Source organism: Chiloscyllium plagiosum, chromosome 2, assembly GCF_004010195.1.
Source record: "Chiloscyllium plagiosum isolate BGI_BamShark_2017 chromosome 2, ASM401019v2, whole genome shotgun sequence".
Taxonomy (NCBI): Eukaryota; Metazoa; Chordata; class Chondrichthyes; order Orectolobiformes; family Hemiscylliidae; genus Chiloscyllium; species Chiloscyllium plagiosum.
The window spans coordinates 26,729,701-26,742,241 of NC_057711.1; the positions used below are offsets into that span (position 1 = coordinate 26,729,701).

At 44.8% G+C, this 12,541-nt stretch overlaps 1 protein-coding gene across 1 annotated transcript in view; it reads right to left on the minus strand.

The window, feature by feature from the left end:
• LOC122565346 (ufm1-specific protease 2-like) overlaps positions 1–9,567 on the minus strand; it is a 62,008-nt gene extending 52,441 nt beyond the window's left edge. Inside the window, exon 1 of the mRNA XM_043721222.1 lies at positions 9,378–9,567. Coding sequence (XP_043577157.1) covers positions 9,378–9,545 — 168 coding nt within the window. The 5' untranslated portion in view covers positions 9,546–9,567. The remainder of the gene's footprint in view (positions 1–9,377) is intronic.
• Positions 9,568–12,541: the final 2,974 nt, after the last annotated feature.

Consider the following 12,541-nt stretch of genomic DNA (forward strand, 5'->3'; position numbering starts at 1 on the left):
GGGGTGGGGGAGTTCAGGTGGCGGTTAATATCGCGGCGGCAGTTGGCTATGAAGAGGTCGAGGGCAGGTAGGAGGCCAGCACGGGGTGTCCAGGTGGATGGGGTGTGTTGGAGGCGGGAGAAGGGGTCGTCAGAGGGTGGGCGAGAGTCTTGGTTGAAGAAGTAGCACGGAGGCGAAGGTGGCGGAAGAATTGTTCGATGTCACGCCGCGTGTTGAATTCATTAATCCGGGAGCGTAGGGGAATGAAGGTGAGGCCCCTGCTGAGGACTGATCTTTCATCCTCAGAGAGGGGTAGGTCTGGAGGGATGGTGAAAACACGGCAGGGCTGGGAGCTCGGACCTGGTGTGGGGCTGGAGCTGAGTGTGGGGGCGGGGTTCACTGTAATCCATCTGTATACTTTGGAAGGGTCTCACTCCTGGATTCCTTCCTCCTTTGAGCCCTTCCCGTATTATTTTATACATACTTAGAATCAGTGTAAATTGTCCCTTTCCGATTCTCTAAGTGTTTTAAAACTTGATTTAATGCGTACAATTCACAGGTCTGGGCTGACCATGTGTTTGGCAGCCGGTCTGCCTCCACTGTTTGGTTTTTGTTACCGTCCACTACTGCATATCCATTGTGTCTTTTTCCTTCCACTACTCTTGATGATCCATCTATAAACAATCTATCCCCGTCATGTAAAGGTAGATCTCTCAGGTCCTGTCTAATTTTGGTTTGATACTCTGATGTCTAAAATTCTCGTTTGTCTAGAGGTTCTCCCTTCCATAAGAAGGTAGCTGGGTTTAGACAGGTGTCTGTTGCTACACCAGGTCATCTTCCATCAGGGTGGCCTCATCTACCATCCCCCTGCCTTTTGGTTTAATATCAAGGCAGTCATGTTCTGGATTGCCAAGGGCCACCCCCCTCTCTCCGCCACAGAAATGCAGCTGGATTCAAGCAACTGTCTGTGACTAACACAAGGTCATCCTGTTCTATTAAGATTGTCTCATATTTCAAGATCCGAGAGTCTGTAAGCCATTGTCCTGCTTTCTGATTTAGTATGGTCCGTACCTGAATGTGGGGTGCTGACTATTAAGGCTCCCCCAAAAGTAAGTTTCCGACTCTCTTCTACCAATAAGACTGTTTCTGCCACTGCCTGCACACACTCTGGCCAGTAATGTATCTTTCCATTCTTTAATTGTTTTTGCTCGAGCACATTCATTTTTAAGAACCTCAACAGATTCCATAGCACCATTTGCAGTTAATTCAATCCCCAGTTTGGTGGCAATATCTCATCATGAGCGCAAAACTGACTCTTCATGCCTCTCATCACAAAACTGTCGCCATAATCCAATTAACTTTTTCATTCCCACTCCCTTTGGCTTAAACTTTAAGGATGACCTTGCTGTCCCCGTATCGACTAGGAAAACTACGTCCTCTTTGTAAGGTCCCACCTTTAAATTTATCAAGGGTTCCTGGTGGGTCCACGGGAGCAGGAACTCCTGACACCCCTATTTTTCATCAAGGTTCATAAACGGCACTGCCTTCACTTCCTTTTTCGGATCAGGACACTCTCTCTTAAAGTGACCTGTCTTTCCACAGTAATAACATCCCGCCTGTGGGGATTTCCACTTTGATCCTTGTTCCTGTCTACCAGACCCATTAACATCTCCTCCCTTTATTTTCAACATGCTGCCCGCCACCATTCCGGTTTCCTTCTCTTTTTAATTTTGTCCTTTTCTTTAGAACTAAAACTGAGGTACTGACATAATGGAGTTACAATATTGGACTAAATTCATACTAAACAGCAGATGCTGCGAGCACACAATTGACAGATTTGATCAAAGTTCCAGTCACCAACTGGTAGCGGATACTTCAACAACTAATCAAAAATGACACTACAAAACCTCCTCAAACTCAAGTTTCGGAGAGCTCAGCCCAACGTATCAGTGCCAACCATAAATCCAAGGCATCTGCATCTGCAGCCAGATATACTCAGAGGATTATCCATCCAAGTCTCTAACTGTGTTCCCTAAACTTGCACAAGCCAGTATTGGGGAAAGCAAGGGGGATGGTGATTGCATAATGATAAAGTGACTGGACTAGTAACCTAAAGCCCAGGTTACTGTTCTGGAGAATTGGGTTCAAATCCCAGGCATAGTTTAAAAATAACTACCCTAACTGCAACCATGTGACTACTGTTAATTATCATAAAATCTCATCTGGTTAACTAATGTCCTTTAGGGAAGAAATCCTGCCACCCTTGCCTGGTCTGGGTTAGTGTTACTCACAACAATGTGATTAGATTACCTACAGTATGGAAACAGGCCATTCAGCCCAACAAGTCCACACTGACCCTCCAAACAGTAACCCACTCAGACCTATTCCCCTACCAATGCACTTAACACAATGGGCAATTTAGCACAGCCAATTCACCTAACCTTTTGGATTCAGCAAATCTTTTGGATTGTGGGAGGGAACCAGAGTAACCGGAGGATGTGCAAACTCTACACAGACAGTTACCCAAGGTTGGGATCAAACCCGGGTCCCTGGTACTATGAGGTAGCAGTGCTAACCACTGAGCCACAGTGTTGACTCTAAACTGCCCTCTGGACAAGTAGAGATTGGCAAGAAATTCTGGCCAGTCAGAGATGTCTACGTCCCATGAATAAGTAGAAAGAAACCAGGGTTCAATGCAATTGATGTCAAGAACACCTACAGACAGTGAACGCTGCAACGGCAATGGGACGTAATAATGGTCTACATGTAGTGCTGAAGCCGTGACGTCCAAGGCCACCCTACTTCGCACGTGCGGAAGGGTGCAATACATGGACGGACGGACGGACGGACGGACGGACGGATAGATAGATAGATAGAGAGCAAAGCATAGAAAGAGATATAGAGACAGAGACAACAATAGAGGTAGAGACACAGAGACAGAGGTATAGAATGAGGGAGTGAGAGAGAGAGAGTCAGAGAAAGAGCTATCCAGATAGAGAGAGAGTGAGAGAAACCCAATCACATGGAATATTACAAGGTTATATCCTGTCCACAAAATTCAAATTAGTCTAATACCATCAATCCACTCTAGTGATCAGAAAAGTGATAACAATGTTAAGTGTTTCTTACTCCACAATAAACTATAAGCGCATAAGAAGTAGAAGCAGAATTAGGCCATTCAGCCCAATGACTGTCTTCTACCATTCAATGAGACCATGGTTAATCTGGTAATTGTCAACTGCAGTTTCCTGACCTTTCCCCTTAACTCTTGATTCTTTTACTGAACAAAAAATCTAGCTCACCCTTTGAATATATGTAATGACTCAGACACAACTCTTCGCTGTAAATAATTCCACAATTTCACAACTCTCTGAGAGAAAAAAATCTTCATTATCATCTGTTTTAAAGTGCAACCCCATGTTCTGCGATAATGCCCTCTGGTGCAAGGTTTTCACGCCTAGGAAGGCTACCTTTCCACCTCAAATCCCCAAGCATCTTTAATGTTTCAATAAGGTCACTTCACATTCTTTGATTCAATGAGGCCCAATCTACTCAACCTGTCCTCATAAGACAGTCCCTCCATACCTGGTATCACCTTCTCTGGATTGCCTTCAATGCCCAATGTATCTTTCATAAGATAAAGAGCCCAAAACTGTTCAGTATTACAGTTGTGGTCTAACTCGTGTACTGTTTCAGCAAAACATCCCCATTTTTATATTCAGTTTCCTTTGAAATAAAGGCCAATGTTCCCATTTCCTTTCCCTTTTACCTTGGATGCTAGCCTTTTGGGATTCATGGACTAGAACTCCCAAAATCTTCCATTCTGTAGCTTTTTGCAATTCTTCTCTATTCAAATAATATTCAACTCCTCTAGTCCTGGCAAAATGCATAACATTACATTTACCCACGATATAGTTAATCCGCCAAGTTTTTGCCCACTCCCTTAACTGTCTACATCCCACTGTAGACTCTTTGTCACTACATAAATTTAGCATCAGTATAGTACTCCGTTTGCATTTTGGCAATAAATTTAATCCTTATTATAAATACTCAGGCTGGAAATAGCAGTAGTACTTCAAACTTTCTTCAAGGAAACTTGTACTTCCCAATTTTTTTATTTCAACAATTGCTCAGTAAGTCTTTTCTTTCTTTATTAAGGTGATGGCTGAACATCACTGTCTCAAAATTAAAAGCAAAGTACTATGGATGCTGAATATCTAAAATAAAAGCAATGTGCTAGAGAAACTCATCATCTGCGGAGAGAAAAATAAAGTTGTTGTTTCAGTTTCAATATAATTCTTATTGGGAACTGAAGGGATCTACAAAATGGTTCACCAAGTGGAGGGAGGAGTGAATGGAACAGATAATGAATACGCCCAGAGAAAAAGGAAGTACCATTGGAAGGAGAAGAGGGCCATAGATGCAAAATTGGTGTTAGAGACACAAATGGGGTGAGGAGAGGAAGCATAATCAAAATGAAAGAAAACTTTCATGCTCTGACGTTGTTAAGTCAGTGTCGAGTGACAACATTGTGTTACACCTGTGTAAGTATAGTTTTTATGTTATTTTAAAATACCATCTTGCTCTCTTGCTAATATTTGTGCCTTAGGCCTGCTGAAGGACTTCAGTGAAACCTAAAGCAAACAGGAGGAATGGCATCTTATTTTATATTTTAAACCCTCAATCTTCTGCCACTCACCATTCTGACTTGGAAATATATCGCCCTTTCTTTGGTGTCACTTGGTCAAAATCCTGGAATTTCCTCCCTAAATGCAAAGTGGGTCTACCTGCAGTACGTGGACTGCAGGGGTTCAGGAGGGCAGCTCACCAGCCTTTGGGATTCATCACTAAATTCAACAATTTCAGACCATGAGCTATCTCCTATATTTTGATCCTATTTTACATTTATATCTCATACCTACTACCATCAGCACTCCTTTTTTTCTTTTGGTCTAGGTTCCCTCACCATCTGTTTCACTATATGCTTGTCAACACCATAAAAACTAACATTTTCCAGACTTCTTCAGTTCCAATAGAGAGTCATATTCGACTTGAGAGGGATAATTTGGTTTCTCTCTCCTTAGATACTGCCACACCTGTAGAGTTTCTTCAGCATTTTCTATTTTTATCGTCCAAATTCATCGCTTCTTTCAAGTAAATGCTACTTTTTTTTATGTACAGACATTTGTAATATAGTCAATAGCATATAAAAGAAATCACATATGAGACAATTTACCAACTACATTTCCTACAGAATATAAATATGTTCAAAACTTAAAGAAAGACATAATGAAATCACTAACTGGTGTTCCTTGTTGTTCAAGATAAGTTCCATTAGGTTCTTATCATTGTCCCTTGAAATCCACCTTACCTGTACATCTTTGAACTGTGGGAGGAAACAAGAAGAATGTGCAAACTCCACACAGACAGTTGCCTGAGGGTGGAATTGAACCCAAGTCCTTAGTGCTATGCTAACCACTGAGCCACCATGCCACCCTCTAATTTCCTTTCAACTGCTGAATGACATGAATCCTGGAAAAATTAATCTGGCTATCTACTGTTAAATTTAAACCAGCCTCTCAACTGACTTGTGTGAGCCTACTTAAATAACTCAATGACAGTGGGACACTTACAAGGCTCATTAGCCACCTCTGTAAAACTGTTGACAGCCAGGTATATTGGGCAAACTGGGGACTCACATCCCATTTAAACTTTTTTAAAACCTTGATCCTCTCCCACTCACCATCCTGTCTTGGAAATGTAGCACCGTTACTTCACTGTTGCTGGGTCAAAATCCTGGAATCACCTCCCTAAAAGCGTTGCAGGTCTATCTACAGCATGTGGATGAGAGCAGTTCAAGAAGGCAACTCACCACCATCTTCTTGAGTGCAGCTAGGAACAGGCCCAGCTGGCATTGCCCCCCGCCCATGAGAAAATTCTTCATGGAGAGGTTAATATTGAGACCTATCAGTATCGTGGTATGTTGGAATGTTGTATTGTTAGAAATTGCTGTATAGTAAGCTGAAAGAATTGTAAAATATTTTGCTAGATCTTATAGAAATAACTCTAATTTTTTCAGAAAATTTTCGGGATTGACAAAGGGTAGTGGAATCCTGTTCTATGTGCTAACGATATGTTGGTACCACAGGCTCTGAAATAAGACATTCCTGAATCTGATAAGGGAGGAATCCCATGACCCATATGTTCACTATAACCTGAGTAAAGGCGAGATAGAATGGCCCAACAAGCAACAATCTGTCAGATGACTTCACTCTTTTCAGGATATTAGGTATTGAACAGGCCTTCCCTGACACCATGAATCCTTGAGGTGAAAGTACAGACCTCCTCAGAGCTCTTTAAGGCTCAGCACCGCCACTGGGGAGACGGTATTTATTACAATTGCTGAGGCCCACAATTGACAAGAGATGCAAGCTCGATAAGCGATAGTGGGAGGGGAGGTCACGGAACTGTAGTCACAGGAGGGGGTTTGGCAGTGACTTCAGTGCGATGGCTCACAGAGGGCCCGTTACATTCACAATATTAGGTCCTTCGACCAGGTACTTGAACAATGGAAACCAGGCCCAGGACCCTGCAAACAATCCTAACCATGAGGTTTTCTGCCCCAGACTTAATCAGGACGGAGGCAGGAAGGTGATTGTCTCCGTACTTGCTACCCTCCTGCCTGTTTCGATACACTTCATACCCTCCTCTAACTTTGCCATGGGGGAAGGGCATTTAAGAGATATAAGTGGGAAAACAAGCATTCAGCCCTCTTTTATTGCAAACGAGAATCAGGGAGCATTTGCGAATGGAAACAATGAATATCGGCAAATGATTCTTTTGCACTCTCTCTCTCTCTATATTTATCTTCTTGGACCAGTAAACCACTTGCACCATATCATGATTATTTATTTTTGCCAATTTAGTTAATGCATCATATTTAGATGGTTGCTTCACAATAAACCACTTTAAAAGAACTTCTGAGCTCAGCCCTCTTTATCGGGTAACTTGTGACTCCCAGACCAAAATTGTACAAAGTTTCAATATATATCTCAGGAGATGGAAGCATACTAGTAGCTATTTCACTAGACTAGAAATCCAGAGTCCCAGGCCATTCTGAATTAGGATAAGAATTAAGTTTATTGTCACCTGAACTCAAGTTACAAAAGAACAGGAGTACAATGTCGCCAACACATGGCACCATCTTAGGTACAAAGTACCTAGGTACAGAAAATAAAGAAAATAAGTAACACTACATTACAGATATACATAGTATAGGTATAATTTAGGAAGGTAAAGCTAAAAAGATAGACATTACAGTCTTTCTATAAGGGCTTATACATGGTCTGACCAAGCTCCACCAGTTCCAAGCCAGTAGCAGCCATTTTTGCTTCAAGCCTGTTGGCCAATTCCCACTCCAGGCCACTGGCCACCTTCACTTCGGACACTGTCCATCTTCACTCCACTCCAGGCCACTGACCACCCCAACTTTGAGACCCTTACTACCCTGTCGCTCTGCTCTGGGCCTTCACTCCAGGCTACTCCATTCTGGGCCACTTACCACCACCACGCCGGGCCCTCTGATCACCCCCACTGCGGACCCTCTGATCACCCCCACTGCGGACCCTCTGATCAACCCTACTATGGACCACTGCTCACCGCAACTCAGGGCTACTGACCACCCCTGCTTTGAGCTGCTGACCACCCTCTCGATCTGCTCCAGGCCGTCTGATCACCCTCATTCCGGGCTACTGACCACCCCACTCTGGTAACTGACTACCCACACTTCGAGATGCTGACCACCATTGCTCCACTCTGGGCCAGCTGGTCCTTTGCTCTGGGCCAAGGAAAAAGGCAGAAGAGAAAGAAAAAAGAGAAAAAAAGAAAAGGAACAGACAAAGCAGAGGAGCATCAGCTGGAGTGTCCTATTGTGCTGCCATCTTGTTTATATATGGAATGTGGGTTCAAATCCCACCAAAGCAGATAGTGAAGTTGAAATTAATAATAAAAAAATCTGCAATTAAGAATGAGCCTGGTGGCAGCCATGTAACTATTTGTGATATTATAGACTTAAGAACTTCAAGGGCTGTTCATGGATTGAATGAATCAACAAAAAATAAACAGTTACCCACGTAAATAAAATCAGCAATAGCTTCTGGAATAAGCTATTAAAGGACAAGAACAAAGATTCCAGCATCCGCAGTAATTTGCTTTTATCCAAGGACAAACTTATACAGGAATTGAATTAGTCATGTCAGGCAAAAGGACGAATGGAGACTAGATGAACAAAAATGCTTTGACAACTGCTTGGTAAGCTGGATGTTTTAGTGCCACCCAGGACAAGGATTGCCCTGCAGAAGAATTTAAGGAGGTAACTGCAGGAAAGCTGTGTCTTTGAACAGATAGCTAAGTCCAAATGTAACAAGGAGAAAGAAGCTACATCTGAAAAGAAGGCAAGCTGTAGACTCACAGCAATTTAGATGAAAGAACTTAAGAATCATCAATAATAACCAAAGGACAAAGATTTGTATAAGAATTGAACACTAGAACTGCACCCTTAGCAGAACTCCGGAGAACAATTTTGCATAAGGATGAAACCTTGGACATTTCTCTAGAAACAGACTACTGTTGGTAGGATCGTGGTTAAGTCCCATCATTATTCGCATAATAGCCAAGTTGAGTTCTGAGGCTTAACTTGCTTACTTGACGAGTCTTATTTTGGTTGCTATATGCAATAAAGTTTAAATCGCTGTTTCAATACTTGATTATCTGTGAGATTTCTTCATGATTAAAGATAACTTGTGGTGATTTTACCCACAACATATTGTTGCAAACACCCATCTGGTTCATTAATATCCTTCATGTAGAGTGAATGGCAGAGATAGTTCACTAGTTGAGTTCATAGACTGTAAAATAGGTTGAAAATAAAATGGCAACATTAAAAATAAGACCAGGAGTAGGGCATTCAACCCTTCAAGCCTATTCCACCATTGTTAGAATTGTTTCTTTGAGATCGGGTCTCTTTCTTTTAAACTCCAGTGAATATAGTCCTAACCTACAGTCTCTCTTCATCAGTCCTGCCATCCCAGGAATCAGTCTCGTAAACATTTGTTGCAAATATCCATAACCAAGACATCCTTTCCTAGATAAGGAGACCAGAACTGCACACAATAATCTGGGTGCTGTCTTACTAATATTTGTATAACTGCAGCAAGATAACCCTGTTCCTGTAAAACCCCTCAAAATGAAAGCCAACTTACCATTTGCTTTCTTTGCTGCCTCCTGCATCTGCATGTTTACTTTCAGTGTACGAGAACAACTAGGTCTTATTGCACCTCCCATATTTTGGCTATAACATCACTGAAGAATGAGGGAATGGTAGTTATGAGAATGCTTACCTTTGTTCGCATGATTCGTTCTGCACATGACAAACTCTCCGCACTGTTCTGCACATGCACCAAAGTCTCCACGCTGTTCTGCGCATGCAGCAAAGTCCGCACCGAAGTCTCCACGCTGTTCTGCGCGTGTGCCGATGTCAGCACTGAGGTCTTCACGCTGTTCTGCATATGCACCAATGTCAGCACCAAAATCTCCATACTGTCCTGTGCATGCACCAATGTCAGCACCGAAGTCTCCACGCTGTTCTGCGCATGCACCAATATCAGCACTGAAGTCTTCACGCTATTCTGTGCATGCACCAATGTCAGCACTGAAGTTTCCACGCTGTTCTGCGCATGCGCCAATATCAGCATCGAAGTCTTCACGCTATTCTGTGCATGCACCAATGTCAGCACCGAAGTCTTCACACTATTCTGCGCATGCACCAATGTCTGCACTGAAGTCTTCATGCTATTCTGTGCATGCACCAATGTCAGCACTGAAGTCTCCACGCTGTTCTGCGCATGCGCCAATATCAGCACCGATGTCTTCACGCTGTTCTGTGCATGCACCAATGTCAGCACCGAAGTCTCCATGCTGTTCTGCGCGTGCGCCAATATCGGCACTGAAGTCTCCATTCTGTTCTGCGCATGCGCCAATATCAGCACTGAGGTTTCCACGCTATTCTGTGCATGCACCAATGTCAGCAACGATGTCTTCAGGCTGTTCTCTGCATGCACCAATGTCAGCACCTAAGTCTCCATGCTGTTCTGCGCATGCACCAATGTCTGCACCGATGTCTTCACGCTGTTCTGCGCGTGTGCCAATGTCAGCGCCGAAGTCTCCATGCTGTTCAGCGCATGCACCAATGTCGGCACCGAAGTCTCCACGCTGTTCTGCGCGTGTGCCAATGTCAGCACTGAGGTCTCCACGCTGTTCTGCCTATGCTGAAAATGTGTTGCTGGAAAAGCGCAGCAGGTCGAGCAGTTTCCAGGGAACAGGAGAATCGACGTTTCGGGCCTGAAGACATCGGTGCTGACATTGGTGCATGCACAGAATAGCGTGGAGACCTCAGTGCTGATATTGGCGCATGCGCAGAACAGCATGAAGAATTCGGTGCTGATATTGGCGCATGCGCAGAACAGAATGGAGACTTCAGTGCCGATATTGGCGCATGCGCAGAACAGCGTGAAGACTTCGGTGCTGATATTAGCGCATGCGCAGAATAATGTGGAGACTTCAGTGCTGACATTGGTGCATGCACAGAACATAGTGAAGACATCGGTGCTGACATTGGTGCATGCACAGAATAGAATGTTCTGCCTATGCACCAATGTCAGCACCGAAGTCTCCACGTTATTCTGAGCATGCGCTAATATCAGCACCGAAGTCTTCACGCTATTCTGTGCATGCACCAATGTCAGCACTGAAGTCTCCACATTATTCTGCGCATGCGCTAATATCAGCACCGAAGTCTTCACGCTATTCTGCGCATGCACCAATGTCAGCACTGAAGCCTCCACGCTGTTCTGCGCATGCACCAATATCAGCACTGAAGTCTCCACGCTATTCTGCGCATGCACCAATGTCAGCACTGAAGTCTCCATGCTGTTCTGCGCATGCGCCAATATCAGCACCGAAGTCTTCACGCTATTCTGTGCATGCACCAATGTCAGCACTGAATACTCCACGCTGTTCTGCGCATGCACCAATATCAGCACAGAAGTCTTCACGATGTTCTGCACGTACGCCAATATCAGCACCGAAGCCTTCACGCTGTTCTGCACATGCGCCAATATCAGCACCGAAGTCTCCACTCTGTTCTGTGCATGCACCAATGTCTGAACCGATGTCTTCACGCTGTTCTGCGCGTGTGCCAATGTCAGCACTGAGGTCTCCACGCTGTTCTGCCTATGCTGAAAATGTGTTGCTGGAAAAGCGCAGCAGGTCGGGCAGTTTCTAGGGAACAGGAAAATCGACGTTTCCGGCCTGAAGACATCGGTGCTGACATTGGTGCATGCACAGAATAGCTTGGAGACCTCAGTGCTGATATTGGCGCATGCGCAGAACAGCATGAAGAATTCGGTGCTGATATTGGCGCATGCGCAGAACAGAATGAAGTCTTCACGCTGTTCTGCGCATGTGCCAATATCAGCACTGAAGTCTTCACGCTGTTCTGTGTATGCACCAATGTCAGCACCGAAGTCTCCACGCTGTTCTGCGCATGCGCCAATATCAGCACCGAAGTCTCCACTCTGTTCTGTGCATGCACCAATGTCTGAACCGATGTCTTCACGCTGTTCTGCGCATGCACCAATGTCAGCACCGGTCTCCACGCCGTTCTGCACGTGTGCCAATGTCAGCACCGAAGTCTCCACACTGTTCTGCACATGCGCCAATATCAGCACCAAAGTCTCCACGCTATTCTGTGCATCAACCAATGTCCGCATCGAGGTCTTTGCGCTGTTCTGCGCATGCACCAACGTCAGCACCGGTCTCTACTCTGTTCTGCGCGTGTGCCAATGTCAGCACCGATGTCTTCACACTGTTCTGCGCATGCATCAATGTCAGCACCAAAGTCTCCACGCTGTTCTGCGCATGCGCCAATATCAGCACTGCGTCTTCACGCTGTTCTGCGCGTGCGCCAATATCAGCACTGAAGTCTCCACGGTATTCTGTGCATGCACCAATGTCAGCACCGAAGTCTTCACGCCCCCGTTCTGCGCATGCGCCAATGTATGTACCGTAGTCTCCACGCTATTTTGCGCATGCACCAATGTCAGCACCGAAGTCTTCACGCTGTTTTGCGCATGCACCAATGTCAGCACCGAAGTCTTCACGGTATTCTGCGCATGCGCCAATATCAGCACTGAAGCCTTCACGCTGTTCTGCGCATGTGCCAATATCAGCACCAAAGTCTTCACGCTATTCTGTGCATGCACCAATGTCAGCACTGAAGTCTCCACGCTGTTCTGTGCATGCGCCAATATCAGCAACGAAGTCTTCACGCTGGTGTGCGCATGCGCCAATATCAGCCCTGAAGTCTCCATGCTGTTCTGCGCATGCACCTTTGTCAGCACCGATGTCTTCACGCTGTTCTGCGCATGCACCAATATCAGCACCGAAGTCTCCACGCTGTTCTGCGCATGCCCCTTTGTCAGCACCGAAGTCTTCACGCTGTTCT